Source organism: Scyliorhinus canicula, chromosome 4, assembly GCF_902713615.1.
Source record: "Scyliorhinus canicula chromosome 4, sScyCan1.1, whole genome shotgun sequence".
Classification (NCBI taxonomy): Eukaryota; Metazoa; Chordata; class Chondrichthyes; order Carcharhiniformes; family Scyliorhinidae; genus Scyliorhinus; species Scyliorhinus canicula.
The window spans coordinates 104,143,311-104,162,549 of NC_052149.1; the positions used below are offsets into that span (position 1 = coordinate 104,143,311).

A 19,239-nucleotide genomic window follows, 5' to 3' on the forward strand; every position below is an offset into this window, starting at 1 on the left:
GGTGCATCAGCAGGTCTTGTACAGATTTACCGCAGCAGAGGCTCCAGACTGCTGTGGATTGAATTCTACAATGCAACTGAAACTGGTTACTTGAATTGGAAACCTATTTGAAGTAGCATTGTTGTTGAGGGGCTGCCTGAGAATCTTGCTAAGTTAGTGTTCCGAGATAAATTCTGGCATTAAAAGTGATTGATTAATTAATAGAAGCTCTTTCCATGTTTTATATTTTATCTTCCCTCATGTGCACATAAGAAAAATGAACATTTTTTTTTAGAAAAAAAGGTGCTTTGGATAAATTCAACAGCTGTGTCGGTCTTCAAAATCAATCTAGTGGATCACTCTGGTTAAACTACCCCAGGCCACAATTAGCAACTGCTGTGACTAACACAAGTATGTGAAAATAGGTTTGTTTTGACTGCTCTGAAGCAAAGAGGTCATTATATTCAACAGTTCAGTTCTGGAAAATAGCACTTAGTAGATTAACTGCCGTCACAACTTGGGACACAATTCAACATGGTCTTGTTCAGAATATACACCTAAATATTGTTTCCAATAAAGCAATGTGTTCGAAGCCTGCAGAGTTTAAACCAATTGTTATATTTTCTCTTCCAGAAAGAACACGTATTGTTTCTCTGTATATATTCTCTCAATCTCAAAATATTTCCTCGATTAACCATGGTGGATTGACAATTAATTTTAAAATGACTAAATGCAAGTGTTCAGCAAACCAGCATTGCTATTTAAAAGGCTTAAAAATTGTTATCCAAATGTTTCTGCTATTGCTTAATGTACATAAAAGAAATAATAATTTCAATTATTGTTTATCTCTGAACATCAGAAGCCTCAGTAATAACCTAGTAAACAACAAATAACATGGGCAGCAGGGTAGCATGGTGGTTAGCATAAATGCTTCACAGCTCCAGGGTCCCAGGTTCGATTCCCGGCTGGGTCACTGTCTGTGTGGAGTCTGCACGTCCTCCCCCTGTGTGCGTGGGTTTCCTCCGGGTGCTCCGGTTTCCTCCCACAGTCCAAAGATGTGCGGGTTAGGTGGATTGGCCATGCTAAATTGCCCGTAGTGTCCTAATAAAAGTAAGGTTAAGGGGGGGGTTGTTGGGTTACGGGTATAGGGTGGATACGTGGGTTTGAGTAGGGTGATCATGGCTCGGCACAACATTGAGGGCCGAAGGGCCTGTTCTGTGCTGTACTGTTCTATGTTCTATGTTCTATGGCTTTTAAAGAAGGGAATGCCTGACAAATCTCTTTCTCTGAGGAAGTGACAACCCAACGTGACTTGGGCGGGTGGGGGGGAGGAGATGCCTCGTGATGTATTGTGCTTAAGTCCAAAAGACATCTGAGCAGTTCCACATATATACAAGATCAAAGCTGTACAGCTTCAGAGTAGACATTGGGAGGAATAAGAAAGTGACTGATCAGTAGGAAAATAATTACAGATTAATGTTGGGTGGGAGGTTAGTGATGAGCTATGAATGGGCCTAGGTCTCAGTGTTGGCACCATAAATTTTTACCGAAACTTGATGCAAATGAGTTGAATTCACTCCAGCACTGAAGGAGTTAAAATACGAGGACATGTTAACAGAATAGAATCACAATTGGCTACAGCACAGAATGAGGCCTTTCAGTCCATGGAGTCTGTACAGGCTCTCTGCAAGAGCAATTGAGCGAGTTTCACTCCAGAGCCTTTACCTCCCTAGCCTTTTCCCCATCGACCTATAATTTTCCCTTAAGGTGTTCATTCAATTCCCCTTTGAAAGCTACGTTTCAATCTCCCTCTACTACTTTTTCAGGTGCTACATTCCAGATCGTAACCACTTGCTGCGTAAAAAAGATTTTCATCATGTTGCCTTTGGCTCTTTTGCCAATCGCTTTGAATCTGTGTCCTCTAGTTGTCAATCCTCGTGCCAGTGGAAACAGTTTCTCTCCATCTCAGATGCTTCACGATTTTGTACACCTGTATCAAATCTCCTCTTAGCCTTCTCCAAGAACAACCTGAGCTTCTCCAATCTTGTTATGTAACTTAAGTCCCTCATCCCTGAACCATTCTTATATTTCTTTGCTGCACCATCTCTGGAGCAGTTACATCAGTCACTTAGAAAGTATGGGCGCGATTCTCCGCTCCCACGCCGGTGGGAGAATCGTGGGAGAACCGCTCTGGCATCCCCCGCAATTCTCCCACCCCCCCCCAAAATGGCGTGTCGTGTTTTGCGACAAGCCGCTCGGAGAATCGCGGGCCGCGTTTGTTCACGGCGGCCCGCGATTCTCCGACCCGGATGGGCCGAGCGGCCTGCCGTTCCCGACCGGTTCACGCCGATGGCAACCACACCTGGTCGCTGCCAGCGTGAACATGGCGCCGACAGCTGTTTTGTGGCTTGTGGGATCGGAGAGGGGAATGAGCACCACGACTGTGCGCGGGAGGGGACTGGCCCGCGATCGGTGCCCACCGATCGTCGGGCCGGCGACTCAATGGGATGCACTCCTTCCCCTCAGCCGCCCCGCAAGATCAAGCCGCCACGTCTTGCGGGGCAGCGGAGGGGAAGACGGCAATCATGCATGCGCGGGTTGGAGCCGGCCAACCCGCGCATGCGCGGCTGGCATCATTAGGTGCGTTGGCCGCGTCATTCTCGGCGCGCCGGGCCTTGACGCCAGCGACAAGGGGGAGAATAGGGGGCCAGGAGCTGCCTCCGACGCCATCGTAAACCTCTCCGGGTTTCACGACGGCGTCGGGCCTGGCGGAGAATTCCGCCCAGTGTTTCCCAGAATTGGACACAGTCCTCCAGATGAGGCTGAACCAGGTTTTTTTTAAAGTTATAAAAGTTCATCCAACTTCCTTGCTTTCGTAAATCTCTATTTATAAAGCCAAAGATCCTGTATATCTTTTAAAGCTTTTTTTCAACTTGTCTTGCAACTTTCGACAGTAATGGAAATCTGGAACTTTACTCCCAAACAAGGCCGTAAGTATTGGGGATCAATTGAAATTTACAAGACTGAGTTGAATAGCTGTTTGTTATTTAAGGGATTCTGGGATTGCGGATCAAGGGCAGTTAAATGGAATTGACGTACACATCAGCTATGATTTAATTAAATCATGCTTGAGGAATAAAGAAAGCCGCATTTTCACCTGCCACATGCGTTTCTATCCAGCTTACATGTGATGAAAATATATTTTGTCCATTGGTTGCAACAACCTGGGCAGTTTCAATTCGGCTGTGGAAGGGAAGGACTTCCCCGCACAAGACTACCCCTAATTTGTTGCAAAGATAACTAGTCCAAGAGGCGAAGAGTGTCACATCAATTAATTTGAGGGAATTACTTCAAGAGGTCACGACTAAGGCACTTTGGTAGAGTGGAGCAGAGGTAACTAAATTATATATTTAAGATACAACAACAAGTCTGTGTAAATAAAGCAAAGGGAATATTGCTCACCAGACTTGTCCTGTAGTTCATCTAGTCGTTCCCCTCGTTCAATCACTCGAGTGATGTTCTCCTGCATCACATCAATAACTTCATCCACTTGATTCTGGACACTTACAAAATAAGAGAAAAACAAGTTAACTATCAATTTTACTTTAAAGCTTCTTAAAACTGCTCTATATTAGAAATGCTTTTTGTTCCCACCCATTTGTGACCAGAAAACTATTGAAAGTCATGTCATGTAAATCATGGGGCAGCATGGCGGCACAGTGGTTAGCACTGCTGCCTCACAGCGCCAGGGTTCAATTCCGGACTTGGGTGACTGTGTGGAATTTGCACGTCCTCCCAGTGTCTGGGTGGGTTTGCTCTGGGTGCTCTGGTTTCCTCCTACAGTCCAAAGATGTGTAGGTTAGGTTAGGGGGTTGCGAGGATGATGCGGGGTAGTGGGCCTAGGTAGAGTGCCCTTTTGGAGGGTCGGTGCAGCCTCGATGGGCCAAAGGGCCTCCTTCTGCACAATAGGGATTCGACGATTCCATTCTATGATAATCCTAGATTTCCTGATGAGGCTAGAAATTAATTACCTACACACAAAATAAGATTAACATTTTAGAAAACAAAATAATTTATAAACTTGCTGCATGGCAAATGTTCATATTTACCTTTCATACTAAATTACTTAACACGAATAACTTTTTATGGAGGTGTAAAACAGCAGTATATTATAAGCCATTATTTTGCTACACCATTATTAGCTCATTGGCTACTCACTGGCACAGTATGACAGCGTAAGCTACTCATTACAGCTAATGATTAGTTAAAATGTTTCAGAGCTGAGTGTAGTGAACAAACATTTCTTAGGGAGGGGGGGAACAAAGAATTAAATTGAGTGTCTTGCTCAATTGCCATAATCTTGACTGGACCAGAAATTGCTGAGATACACATTTCATGATGAGCAGCATGAATTGGATTATTTCCCCCCTCACTCTTTAGTTCATACTATATTTTGTGTCGCAATTTGCTGTAAATGTGAATTGGTAATGGGCCAGAGATGGGACCTCATACTCAATGGTTTCTCTCTTTAAACAAAGAAAAAGATAAAGAAACGGAAAAAGGAATACGGTGAGTTAGTGACAGAAAGAAAAATAAAGGGAGAGAAAGAGATCTGAGATCTGTAGTCCTGCCACATCCAACTGTAAATGGTGGTGGACAATTAAACAAATCATTGGAGGAGGTGGCTCCAAATATATCCCCATCAATGATGGAGGAGCCCAGCACATCTGTGCAAAAGACAAGTCTGAGGCATTCGCAACAATCTTCAGCCAGAAGTGCCAAGTGGATGATCCATCTCGGTCTCCTCCGAGGTCCCCAGCATCACAGATGTCAGTCTTCAGCCAATACGATTCACTCCACGTGATATCAAGAAACGGCTGAAGGCACTGGATACTGCAAAGGCTATGGGCCCTGATGGTATCCAGGCAATAGTACTGTGTGCTCCAGAACTTGCTGCGCCTCTGACTAAGCTGTTCCAGTACACCTACAACACTGGCAATGTGAAACATTACCGAGGTGTCTCCTGTACAGAAGAAACAGACAAATCCAGCCCAGGCAATTATTGCCCATCAGTCTACTTTCCATCATCAGCAAAGTGATGGAAGGAGTCATCAACAGTGCTATCAAGCGGCACTTACTCAGCAATAACCTGCTCACGGACGCTCATTTTGGGTTCCGCCAGGTTCACTCAGATCCTGATCTCATACAGCCTTGATTTAAATATGGACAAAAGAGCTAAATGCCAGAGGTGAGGTGAGAGTGAATGCCCTTGACACCAAGGTAGCATTTGACCGAGTATGGCATGAAGGAGCCCTAGCTAAACTGGAGTCAATGGGAATCAGGGGGAAAATCTCTGCTGGTTGGAGTCATATCTGACACAAAGGAAGACGGCTGTGGTGGTTGGAGGTCAATCATCTCAATTCCAGGACATCACTTCAGGGTAGTGTCCTACGCCCAACCATCGCAGCTGCTTCAATGACCTCCCTTCCATCATAAGGTCAGAAGTGGGGATGTTTGCAGATGACTGCACAATGTTCAGCACCATTCGCTCAGATAATGAAACAGTCCATGTCCAAATGCAGCAAGACCTGGATAATATGAAGGCTTGGGCTGACAAGTGGCAAGTTACATTTGCGCCACCCAAGTGCCATTCAATGACCATCTCCTACAAGAGAGGATCTATCCACCGCCCCATGACATTCAATGGCAATACCAAAGCTGAATCCCCCACAATCAACATCCTGGGGGTTACCACTGATCAGAAACTAAAAAGGACTAGCCACATTAATACTGTGGCTTCCAGCGCAGGTCAAAGACTAAGAATCCTATGGCGAATGACTCACTTCCTGATCCCCCAAAGCTTGTCCACCATCAACAAGGCACAAGTCAGGAGTGTAATGGAATAGTCTCCACTTGGATCAGTGCAGCTCCAACAACACTCAAGAAGCTCGGCACCATCCAGGACAAAGCAGTCCGCTTGATTGCTCCCCCTTCCACAAACATTCAAACCCTCCACCACCGATGAACAGTGGCAGCCATGTGCACCATCTATAAGATGCACTGCAGTAACTCACTAAGATTCCTTAGACACACCTTCCAAACCCACGACCACTACCATCTAGAAGGACAAGAGCAGAAGATACCTGGGAACCCCACCACCTGAAGGTTCCCTTCCAAGTCACTCACCATCCTGACTTGGAAATATATCGCTGTTCCTTCACTGTCACTGGGGAAAAATCCTTGAACTCCCTCCCTAACAGCACAGAAGGTGTACCTACACTTCAAGGACTGCAGCGGTTCAAGAAGGCAACTCACCACCGCCTTCTGAAGGGCAACTAGGGATGGGCAATAAATGCTGGCTTAACCAGTGACACCCACATCCCGTAACTGAATTTTTAAAAAAAATCAAAGGAAAGAGAAGAAAAATGGAATGGAAAAGTAATACAGCATTTAAAAAAGGCATTATAATCTACTGTAGTTGTGTTTAGAAATTGGGTATTAATCTTTGAAAAGATATGAATGAATAGCGCAGTAGGTATAAAAATATGTAGAAACATTCTTAAGCCACAAAGCATGGAACTAACATAATCATTATGATTAGTGTCAAGATGAATAAAGGCCAGAGTTCGTCTAGTTTATCATCTGCATGATTCAACAATAATCATGATGGTGGCTCCCTAGCAATCCCTATTCTGCAGGTGTAGTTGTCATTTTTCCAAGGTTGCAGGACCTCAGATTGGGTCTGCAGCCTCAGGAACCAATCTACCATTCTAAATTGGTCAACTCTGGGAAGATTCCCCCAAGCTCTGATTAACCGCCATCACTCAATTTATGAATCTCTCTAACCTGACCGAGCTGAACTTGGTAAATAGAGATTGGATTCAGTCCCCATTCTCCCACAACACAACTCACATGCTGAATGTCAGGACTGTGATCTCCATAAATACTGTAGGCAGAAACTAGCTTACCGGTGTATATTGAGTACAGAAGACAAATGTTTCTGATTTTCTAATAGTTTTAAAGTGGCCGGCAAAAGAAGAATTGGTGACATAAGGAAAACCCTTTTACAGAGCAAATGGTTAGGATCTGGAATTCAATGATTGAATTGTGACTTCCAAAAGAAAATTGGCGAGTTATCAATAGAAATAAAACGTTTGCAGGGCTCCAGAAAAGAAGCCAGGTGAATGGGGATCAGGTGAGTTGTGCTTGCAGAGAGCAGACACAAACGAGGTGGACAAAATAGCCTCCATCTGTGCTGTAACCATTCAATGATTCTCTGTACTCGTCCATGTTGAACATTCCTCAGAAGAAGCATCAAGGGTAGCAAGGGCACAGAATACATCCTGGGAGCTGTACATGCCAGTAGCAAGATTGCACCTAAACAGAGCTGCGACAAATATCCTCAAGGGGCAGTTTGCTCGTGCTGTTGGAGAGGATTTAAACCAACTTGGGAGATGGATGGATGGATGGATGGAATATTTGAAAGGAGAAACAAAGAGCGGCAAAACAATTTGGAGAAACAAATAGCACTAGAATAAGGAATAGTAAAATATTAGGTGGTGTCAGGTTGGTGAGTTATAAGTGTAGGACAGAGAAAGCAGAGAAGAGAGAGAGAGAGCAGAGAAGAGAGAGAGAGAGAGAGCGCAGAGAAGAGAGAGAGCGCAGAGAAGAGAGAGAGAGCAGAGAAGAGAGAGAGAGAGAGTGCAGAGAAGAGAGAGAGAGCAGAGAAGAGAGAGAGAGCAGAGAAGAGAGAGAGAGCGAGAGAAAATGAGAATGAATGAATGTACCGGAGGGGGTCAAGGACAGAATCCATTTGGTTAGAGTTCAGAAACAAGAGAGGTACCATTGCATTACTCTGTTTATAAACCATCTAATGGGAAAGATATAGAGGAGTAAATTTGCAAGGAAGTTATAGAGAGGTGCAAAAACTATATAATGGAGGACTTTCCACATTCTCCTGTGTCTGCGTGGGTTTCCTACGGTGTCCCCCAAGTCCTGAAAGACGTGCTTGTTAGGTAAATTGGACATTCTGAATTCTTCCTCTGTGTACCCGAACAGGCACCGGAATGTGGCGATTGGAGGATTTTCACAGTAACTTCATTGTAGTGTTAATGTAAGTCTACTTGTGACATTAATAAAGCTGATTATTATTGAATATATAAATATAGACTGGAATCGTATGAAGGCTGCAGATAGGGAGGACTTACTGAAGTGCGCTCATGAGAATCTTTTTGATCAGTTTCTGAGAAAGGAAGCGTTACTGGATCTGGTTCTGGGGAATAAGTTTGGTCAAGTGGATTGAGTGGCAGTGGAGGAACATTTATCAAAGTGATTATAGTATCACAAGATTTATGCTTACCAAAAGAACAAGGAGCAATCTAGAGTAAAAGTATTTAAATTGGGAAGACCAATTTTGCTAAGGCAAGAACAGATTTGCCCCAGGTAAACTGTAATCAATGATTAGCAGAGAAATCTGGAATGGAGCAATGGACTTCCTTTAACGAGATGGTTCCAATGCAGTCAACATACATTTCCACATGTGTAAAGTTAGGGAAAAGAAAGTTAGAGCTCGCTGGATAACAAAAGTGATAGGGAGTAAAATGAAGCAGAAAGGGTGTGTCTAGGACAGATGACACGGTGATGATAGAAGAGCGAGCCAGGTTAAATATAGAAAAGTTCAGAGGGCAGTGAAAAATGGAATGAGAGGCAGAGAGAGAGAGGATGAGAGGAAGCTGGCAGCTAAGATACAAGGAAATCCACAAGTCCCCACCCGTTATGACTTCATAAATGAGGCACAACGTGCAAAGCAAGGAAGTTATGACCAACCTTTGCAAAACTAGTTTGATCTCAACTGGAGTACTGTGCTCAATTCAGAACACCACTCTTAAGGAATAACACAAAGGCTTGGAGAGGGTCCAAAAGAAATTGACACAAATGGATCCAGGAATGAGGGATTTCAGTCAGGTAAATAGATTGGAGACGAAAGAGAAAATGCTGGAAATTCTCAGCAGGTCTGGCAGCATCTGTAGGGAGAGAAAAGAGCGAATGTTTCGAGTCCGATGACTCTTTGTCAAAGCTAACAGACAGTGAAAGTGGGAAATATTTATACTGTGGAGTGAGAATGCCACAGAAACCCAGGGAAACCGGGTGCTAACGGCCACAGAAACCAAGGGGAAAGAGTGCTAATGGCAGTCCCCAGAGAGAACAAAAGATGAGAAAGGCCAAACAGCAGAGAAACTAACATCAGAGGATGAACTGTAGATGTGGGGGGAGGGGAAAGGGGAAGCAAAGAGAAGAAAGGTTAAGGAAACGTGGAGAAGATTGGGGGGGGTGTTAGATATATATTAAGAAAGAAAGAAATGGTAAAGGACAGTTAAAATGAAATGGGATGAAAACAAATGGGTCGAGGTGGGGTCGAGCTGATCATCTGAAGTTGTTGAATTCGATGTTGAAACCAGAAGGCTGTAGCGCGCCTAACCGGAAGCATTTCACTTGCAACTCTTCCAATTTGGTCTACTGCATTCGCTGCTCCCAATGTGGTCTCCTTTATGTCGGAGAGACCAAACGCAGACTGGGTGATCGCTTTGCTGAGAATCTTCGGTCTGTGTGCATTCAGGACCCTGACCTTCCTGTTGCTTGCCATTTTAACAAAAGACTCTGCTCTCATGCCCATATATCTGTTCTTGGCCTGCTGCAATGTTTCAGTGAAGCTCAACGTAAACTGGAGGAACAACATCTCATCTTCCGGTTAGGCACGTTACAGCCTTCTGGTCTCAACATCGAATTCAACAACTTCAGATGATCAGCTCTACCCCACCTCGACCCATTTGTTTTCATCCCATTTCAATTTAACTGTCTTTTGCCATTTCTTTCTTTCTTAATGTATATTTAACCCCCCTCCCAATCTTATCCACCTTTCCTTAACCTTTCTCTTCTTTGCTTCCCTGCCAATAAAATTGCCCAGTATATCCTGTTGATAAATCCAATCTGGCCAACCAAACCACGCCATAAACATGTTCTCAATCTTCAGCAATGAAATGGAAGGTGCCATTGACAGTGCAATCAATCAGCACTAACTCACCATTACTCAGATTGGATTCTGCCAGGGCCATTTTGCTTCAGATCTCATCACAGTCTTGATGCAGACATGGATTCAGAAGCTGAATCCAGAGGTGAGGTGAGAGTGACTGCCCTTTAGATCAGGACAGCATTTGACCAAGTGTGCTTTCAAGGTACCCTGTGCTACGACCAAACGCCAAGAGGTCAAATGACTCCCCCTCTTTGCCCTCTCCTCGTTTGACCTCAGCAGGTTTTTTGTCTGAAACGGATATACTTGCCAATTTAATTGTTTACACGCTGTGATCAAAAAAGAACCAATGGGAGGTTTTGTTGAGTTTAACAAAGAAATAGGTTAGCTTTATTATACTTAAACCGAAACAAGTAAAATAATAAAATTTGCACTGACTTACACACACACACAAAACAGGTTATAGAATGGGGAAGGATGGGCTGACCAATTTAAGAGTCTATAAAAATAGAAGAGGAGTTTACAGTCTGGTTGCACTTCGGGAGATAATAATAATAATCGCTTATTATCACAAGTAGGCTTCAACAAAGTTACTGTGAAAAGCCCCTAGTCGCCACATTCCGGCGCCTGTTCGGGGAGGCCGGTACGGGAATTGAACCCACGCTACTGGCATTGTTCTGCATTACATGTCAGCTGTTTAGCTCACTGCTAAACCAGCCCCTTTCTGGAGAAAGGAGGCAGGAGGAGGGACCCCACTTCGATCTTTCCCCTAAGCTGCTTGTCCTCAATTCAGTTGAGAAATTACAAAATACTTAAAATATAAGAGAGGTTGGCTTGTCATGTGATCTTCCTTTTCCAACTGCCAGTGGAATTTAAAAAAATACACTGTCCAAGCATTCCAAAGGTGACTTGATTCCCTTATGTTTGGAAGCCAGGGTCCCGTTGTCCAAGTGATTCGTCATTAACGGCCCATTTCCAACAGGTGATTATCTCAGATGATTGCCATAAATGCTGTACAAAATGAGACAGTAGATGCAAGTCCTTCCCACTTGCCTGAAGTCACTGTCTTTGATGGGTAAAATGTATAGTAATGCAAACTGGGGTTAGCCACCTTGGGCTTTGAATTCAAGTCATTTTCGTCTCAATGTTTTTGAAATGTCCGTTATTTTAAATTTCAATTCAGGTTTCTACCAGCGAATCATCATTTGACATAAAGCACACTTTCATGAACACCCGATAAACTTTAAGTCAGTGGGAAATGGGGGGAAACTCTCCATTTGTTGGATTCATATCTAGCACCAAATAAGGTGGTTGTTTTTTTTTGTCAATCATCGCAGCCCTATAAAGTTCACTGCAGGAGATTCTCAGGACATTGTCATAGGCCCAACCACAGTTAGCTGGGATACAGTTCAATTTGCAACTCTGCAGATTATGAAGCGCTCCAGGTCCACATGAGCATGAGAAAGAGGAGTTGGTTAATTGGCCCCTCAAGCCTGTTCTGCCACTCAATAAAATCATGGCTGAGTGGTTTCAATTCCACTTTCCTGCTTGCCCCCATAGCCCTCAACTCCCTTGTTCATTAAAAATCTGTCTAATGTATTCGATAATCCAGCCACCAGTGGCCTCTCGGAAAGAGAATTCCAAGGAAGGAATTCCTCCTCGTGCCCATCTTAACTTAATAAATAATAAAAATAATAATAATAATAATCGCTTATTGTCACAAGTAGGCTTCAATTAAGTTACTGTGAAAAGTCCCTAGTCGCCACATTCCAGCGCCTGTTCGGGGAGGCCAGTACGGGAATTGAGCCCACGCTGCTGGCCTTGTTCTGGATTACAAGCCAGCTGTTTAGCCCATTGTGTTAAACCAGCCCCATAGATATCCCTTATTCGGAAACTATATTCCCTAGTTTGAGATTCCCCCCTTGAGGGGAAGCATCATCTCAGCATTTACTTTGTCAAACCCCCTGAGAATCTTATATGCTTCAATATCAGCTCTCTTTCTTCTAAGCTCCAATAAGTATCAGCCCAACCTGCTCAGCCTTTCCTCATATGGCAACCTCATCAACCCAGGAATCAACCTAGTGAACCTTTGCTCAACTGTCTCCAGTGTAAGTATATCCCTCCTTAAATAAGGTGACTAAAACTGTATGCAGTACTCTACGTGTGGTCTCACTAACACCGTATACAGTTACAGCAATACTTGCGACTTTTATAATCCATCCCCTTTGCAATAAAGGCCAACATTTCATTTGCTTCCTCAATTATTTGCTTACCGGCATACTAATCTTTTGTGATTCATGTATGAGGACACTCAGATTCCTCTATATTGCAGAATTCTGTATTCTCTCTCCATTTAAATAATATTCTCTTTTTCTGGCTTTCCTACCAAAACCTCATTCTCTCACATTATGCTCCATCTAACAAATTTTTTCCCAACTTAATAGCGCCATTGAATTTCTACAGTGCAGAAACAGACCATTTGGCCCATCGAGTCTGCACCGGCCATCTGAAAGAGCATCTTACCTAGGCCTACTCCCCTGCCCTACCCCCGTAATCCTATAATTCCACCCAACCCGCACATGTTGGGACACTAAGGGGTAATTTGTTGTTTTTAAAATGTATTTTATTCCAAACTTCTTTAAAAGGTTACAAAATATAACCAATTCGGGAAGCAAACTCCCCAACATACAACTATACAGTTTGTACCAATCTTTCCCTTTTTCACACCCCAAGTGACAAACACCTCCTGAAACATGAAGCCCTCCACTGAACCCCTTATTTTGTACTTGACCATTTCCAGCCGAAGAAAGTCATACAAGTCTCCCAGCCAGGTCCCTATCCCCATAGGCGTTGCTGACCACCACTCCCTCAGAATTCTTCGCTAGGCAATCAGAGAGGTGAAGGCCACAACGCGGCCGTCCTCCCCTCCATCAGCTCCGGCTTCTCCGATATCCCGAATATCACCAGCAAAGGGTCCGGCTCAACCTCCTCCCCCACTATCCTCGTTAGCGCCGCGGACACTCCCACCCAAAATCTCCCCAACTTTTCGCAGCCCGAGAACATATGTGCGTGATTCGCTAGTGTCCGCCTACACCACATACTCATCTGCCACTCCCTGGCAGACCCCACTTATTCTTGCCCGAGTCACATGTATCCTGTGTACCACCTTGAACTGTATCAGGCTTATCCTTGTGCATGAGGAGGTCGCATTTAACCTTCGTAACGCCTCACTCCATACTTGCCAGTTTACCTCCCCTCCCAGCTCCCCTCCCACTTCTCCTTAATCTTCACAACCTACTCACCTCCCTGCTCTCCCAGCCACCCGGAAATGTCTCTGATCTTGCCCTCCCCTTCCACATCCGGAAGCAGCAGTCACTCCAATAGGGTGTACCCCGGCAACCTTGCGAAATCTTTCCAAACCTTCCGTGCAAAGTCCCTTACCTGTAGGTACTTCCTCCCGGGGGCTCTACCCTCTTCTGTTCATCCCTTCAGTTCCTTTATACTGGTAAACCCCTCTTCCAGGTACAGATCTCTCACCTTGACCAGCCCCACTGCTCGCCACTTCCTATCCCCCCGGCTCAAAACCGCGGTTTTCACACAGCGGCGCCAGTACTGACATTCCTTTTATCCTGAAATGCCTCCTCAGCTGGCTCCAGACATTTACTGTGGACTGCACCACCGGGCTCTTCGCGTATTTACTTGGTGCTATGGCCAATGCCGCTGTCACCATGACCCTCAAGCTGGACCTCTTCCTCCATCCTAATCCACCCTGCCCCCTCTCCTTCCCACCACCTCCTCACCGTCTCCATGTTTCCCGTCCAGTAATAGTGCAGCAGGTTCGGCAATTCCAACTCTCCCTTCTGCCTCTGTCTCTGTAACAGAGTCCTCCTAACCCTGGGCACCTTCCCTGCCCACACAAAGTCTGAGATAATCATATCAAGTTTTTAAAAGAAGGCCTTTGGTACAAAGATCAGAAGTGTCTGGAATATGAATAGGAACCTCGGCAGAATGTTCATCTTCACCACTTGGACCCTGCCTGCCAGAGTCAGGTGAAACGTGTCCCACCTCTTCAGATCCTCCCTAACCTCCTCTGAGGATGTGAAGCAAAGCTTAAGAGCCAGAATGAATGGGATATGTTAGTGGAAAATTACAAGTGTAGAAGCTTGTTATTGAAGGAGAGCGAACTTGCCGAAATAAGGGAGTTGAATATCCTTGAGAAACAAGGAAGATGGCCACGTGACAGGGTATGAAATGTGGGAGCCGCTTGCAACTATGGCTAACACCTGCTGTTTATGCTAAGACTACTATATGCTCATGTGCCAATAGATAACCTCAAAGTCTGTAAAATCATGTATCGAAACTATGGCAATAACAAGTTAATCATGTATTGGATCTATGGCAAAACAAGTTTATGATTTGTAATGGGGGCAAGCTCAAGTGAATGTAAGAGACAGCCCCTTAAAAATACATATAAAAAAAGGATGTTTTGAGCAATACTTTGGCACTCTCCGAGGTGGTTCTCCGGAATATCTAGAGAGCTGCCCCGATCACAATAAAGAATATTCTGAAGTACGGACGTGTTCGAGACCGTTTCTTCCGGACTGAGAGACAAGTGAATTAGAGACGCATTCACACCCCCACCAGCTTTGTTAGGTTCCATTTATATAGCATCGCCCATTCCCTCGCCTCCTGTATCCCCGGGTATCTAAACCTGTCTCTGGCCATCTTCAATGGCAACCGCCCTAGGTTGGCTCGCCGGCCCAACTTGTTCCCCGGAAAACTTCAACTTTCCCTACATTTAGCTTATATCCCGAGAACGCACCAAACTTTCCCAACATGCCCAGGATCCTCTCCTTGCTCTCCAGCAGATCCGAAACATAAAATAATAGGTCGTCAGCGTATAGTGACACCCGGTGCTCCGTTCGTCCCCTCGTAATCCCATGCCACTCTGACGACCCCCTAAGAGCCATTGCCAGAGGCTCTATCGCCAGCACAAACAACAGAGGGCACCCCTGCCTTGTTCCCCTGTGCAGGTGAAAGTTTTGTGAGCACATGTCGTTGGTCCGCACACTCGCCTTCAGTGCCACATATAACAGGTGCACCCATGCCACAAGCTTCAGCCCAAACCCGAACTTTCCGAGGACCTTAAACAGATACCGCCACTCCACCCAGTCAAATGCCTTCTCCGCGTTCAGGACCACATTTAACAGCCTCCTTATATAACTAGAAAGCTGCCTGCCCTTTATGGAACCTGTGTGGTCCTGCGCAACCAACCCCGGAGCACATCCTTCCAGCCATCAACTTAGCCAGCACTTCTCAGGAAGTGGGTGGTGGGGGAGTGGTCAGCATGGGAGCGTATGGAGGCGGCTTCATGTAAGGGCACCGGTTTGGGGGCGTTGGTAACTGCGCCTCTGCCGTTGCCGCCAGCAAGATACTCCACCAGCCCCGTGGTGGTGGCGGCCCTGAGAGTCTGGGGGCAACGGAGAAGACATGTGGGAGCAGAGGGAGTATCGGCCTGGTCCCCAACCTGTAATAATCACCGGTTTGCCCCGGGAAGTATGGATGGGGGGTCCCGGATATGGCGGAGAGCAGGAATTGAGAGGATGGGGGATATGTTTATAGAGGGGAGCTTTCCGAGTATGAGGGTGCTGGAGGAGAAGTTTGGGTTGGCGAGGGGAAACAAATTCAGGGATCTGCAGGTGCATAAACAGGTGTCAACCTACCCGCTCCTCCCGCTAAGGGGGATTCAGGACAGGGTAGTTTCCAGAGGGTGGGTAGGAGAAGGGAGCGTCTCGGACATTTGCAAGGAACTTATGGGGTCAGAGGAGATGCAAACAGAGGAGCTGAAGCGCAAGTGGGAGGAGAAGCTGGGAGGAGAGATAGAGGATGGTCTATGGACGGACGCGTTGAGTAGAGTAAACGCGTCCGCAACATGTGTCAGGCTCAGCCTGATACAATTTCAGGTCGTTCACCAGGCTCGAAGTGGCCCGGATGAGCAGATTCTTTGGGGTGGAAGACAGGTGTGCAAAATGTGCGGGAGGACCAGCGAACCATATCCATATGTTCTGGACGTGCCCGAATCTTAGGGGATTTAGGCAGGGGTTTGCAGATGTCATGTCCACGGTGTTAAAAGCAAGGGTGGCGCTGAGTCCAGAGGTGGCGATTTTCGGGGTGTCGGAAGACCCGGGAATCCAGGAGGAGAGAGACAGACGTTCTGGCTTTTGCTTCCCTGGTAGCCCGGAGACGGATACTATTAGCTTGGAGGGACTCAAAGCCCCCGAAGTCGGAGACCTGGCTATCGGACATGGTTAGCTTTCTCTGTTTGGAGAAAATCAAGTTCGCCTTGAGAGGGTCACTGTTAGGGTTCGCCCGGAGGTGGCAACCATTCGTCGAATTCTTCGCGGAAAATTAATCGTCAGCAGAAGGGGGGGTGTTAGTTTAGCTTAGAGTAGGGGGTCAATAAAGGTGGGACCTGTAAGGGAGAGAGACGGCTTTTGTACTATGTGTATAGTTTTATGTACATTGTGTTGTTGTTATAATACCAAATAATACCTCAATAAAATGTTTAGTAAAAAAAAAAAACTTAGCCAGCACTTTCACATCCGTACTTAACAGCGATATGCGCTCATACGACCCACATTCCAATGGTCCTTCCCTTCTTTGGTATTAATGTAATCGTTGCCGACATCATCATCTCCGGCAGCTCTCCCTTCTCCAATGCCTCAGTAAACGCCCCGAAGAGATGTGGCTCCAGGTCCGTCACAAACTCCTGATAGAATTCCACCGGATAGCCATTAGGTCCCGGGGCCTTCCCCGACTTCATACCCCTTATACTTTCCAATACCTCCCTCAGCCCCAAGGGCTCTTCTAGGGCCTGCCTGTTCTCTTCCTCCAACTGTGGAAACGCCAGTTCATCTAAAAACTGTCCCATGTCCCCTCTTCATCCGCCGGGTCCTCCCTGTACAGTTCCTTATAATAATCCCTAAACACCTCGTTTATCATACCCGGCTCCGACACCACATTCCCTGCCCCAGTCCGTATCCTCAATATTACTCTGGATGTGGCCTGCCTTCATAGCTTATGTGCTAACATTCGACTCGCCTACTCTCCGTATTTGCACTGCACCCCCTTGCCCTACGCAGCTGTCCTACCGCCCTCCCCGTCGTCAACCTATCGAATTGCACTTGCAATTTTTTCCTCCTCGCCAATCCCTCCGTGGTGAGCGCCCTCGCGCACTCCCTATTCACTTCAACTATCTCGTTCATTAACCGTTCATATTCCTCCCTCCTTTCCCTATCTGCATGTGCCTTGAACGAGATAGTCTCCTCCTTGAACCACCGCTTTTAGTGCTTCCCAAAATGTGGCCGCCGACACCTCCCCGTTTTGGTTCAATTCTACATAATTTTTTTTTAAAAATAAACAATTTTATTGAGGTAGTTTTTGGCTTTGTAAACAGTTACAGACATCAACAGAAAGAAAGCAAAAAAGGCAAAAATGTGCAAACATCCATGTACTTTCAATACTTCAATCGTAACATACTGCACAAGCCCGCTCCTCTCCCACCGGTACTACCTGCCATTTTTTCCCTCCTACTCTACTCTACTCTACCTCCCCCCCTTCCCCTGCTGACGCTCACTCTCCCGCAAAGAAGTCAATAAATGGTTGCCACCTCCGGGCGAACCCCTGTACAGATCCCCTCAAGGCGAACTTAATTTTTTCCATACCCAGGAAACTCGACATGTACGCAAGCCACAACTCAGTCTTCGGGGGCTTTGAGTACCTCCACGGCAATAGTATTCGTCGCCGGGCTATCAGGGAAGCAAAGGCCAAAACATCGGCCTCTTTCTCCCCCTGGACTCCCGGGTCTTCCGAAACCCCAAAAATTGCCACCCCTGGACTCATCACCACCCTTGTTTTTAGCATCCGGGACATGATCCCCGCAAATCCCTCCCAGTACCCCCTCAGCTTAGGGCATGCCCAAAACATGTGAATGTGGTTCGCTGGTTCTCCCACGCACCTAGCGCATTTGTCCTCTACCCCAAAGAATTTTCTCATCCGAGCCACCGTCATGTGGGCCCGGTGAACGACCTTAAATTGAATCAGGCCGAGCCTGGCACATGTTGCGGTCAAATTTACCCTACTCAGGGCTTCTGCCCATAGCCCGTCCTCCATTTCCCCGCCTAGCTCCTCCTCCCATTTAAGTTTCAGTTCCTCTGTCTGGGACCCTTCCTCCCTCATGAGCACCGTATAAATACAATTCTACATAATCTTTCATCGCAGCCTGCATTTTATCACAACACCCTCTATCTGCCAACAACCCCGAATCGAGCTTCCATCCCAACCTCTGCTCCCATCCCGATCTAAGCTGAATTTCCAGCCAATGGGGTGTATGGTCCAAGATTACTATCCCTGCAGACTCTGCCCCCTCCACCCCAACCAAAACCTTCCGGCTCACCACAAAATGTCAATTCCTGAATACACTCTATAAACATGTAAGAGAAAGGAATACTCCCTTCCCCCTGGGTTCCTGAAGCGCCAGGGGTCCACCATACCCATCTTTTCTATAAACCCGCCCAGCTCATTTGTCATTTGTATCCTACCCATCGACCTGGGGCTCGGTCTATCAACCCTTGGCTCCAAGTTACAATTAAAATCTCCTAACACAATCAACTGGTCTGTGGCGGAATCCAGAATCGTTCCCAGCAACCCCCTCATAAAACTTACATTGTCCCAATTCAGTGCATATACATTCACCAGTATCAGCGGTGTCCCCTCTAATACAACACTCACCATCACATATCTCCCACCTGGGTCCCTCAGTTCCTTCGCGTTCACAAACCCCATTTTCTTGCTCATCAAAACGGCCACCCCCCTGCGACTTTGAATCAAACCCCCGAGTGGAAAACCGGTCTCACTCATCCCTCTCTTAGCCTAACCTGGTCCTTCACGGGAGGGGAGTCTCCTCCAGATAGACCACCTCCGCTTTTAAACTCCTTAGGTGCGCATAGACCCAAGATCATTTCACCAGTCCATTGAGCCCTCGCACATTCCATGTTATCAGCCTTACCCGGGGCTTATGCCTCCTGCCCCTTGACCATCCACCATCCTCCCTTTTTGGCTCTATCCCCGATAATTTCACCCTGTACCTGGCCCATCCAAGATGGCCCCTTTCTCCGCCCCGACCGTGTTTCTTCTCCAACCTTGCCGCGTTACATCTCCGCCACCACCCCCCA

The 19,239-nt window shown here is 46.3% G+C and overlaps 1 protein-coding gene across 2 annotated transcripts in view; it reads right to left on the minus strand.

The window, feature by feature from the left end:
- The window catches only part of vamp4 (vesicle-associated membrane protein 4), a 120,982-nt gene that overhangs the window by 23,620 nt on the left and 78,123 nt on the right, over positions 1-19,239 (minus strand). For both annotated transcript variants that reach the window (XM_038794955.1, XM_038794954.1), the window contains exon 5: positions 3,442-3,542. In XM_038794955.1, the coding sequence (XP_038650883.1) occupies positions 3,442-3,542 (101 nt within the window). The remainder of the gene's footprint in view (positions 1-3,441; positions 3,543-19,239) is intronic.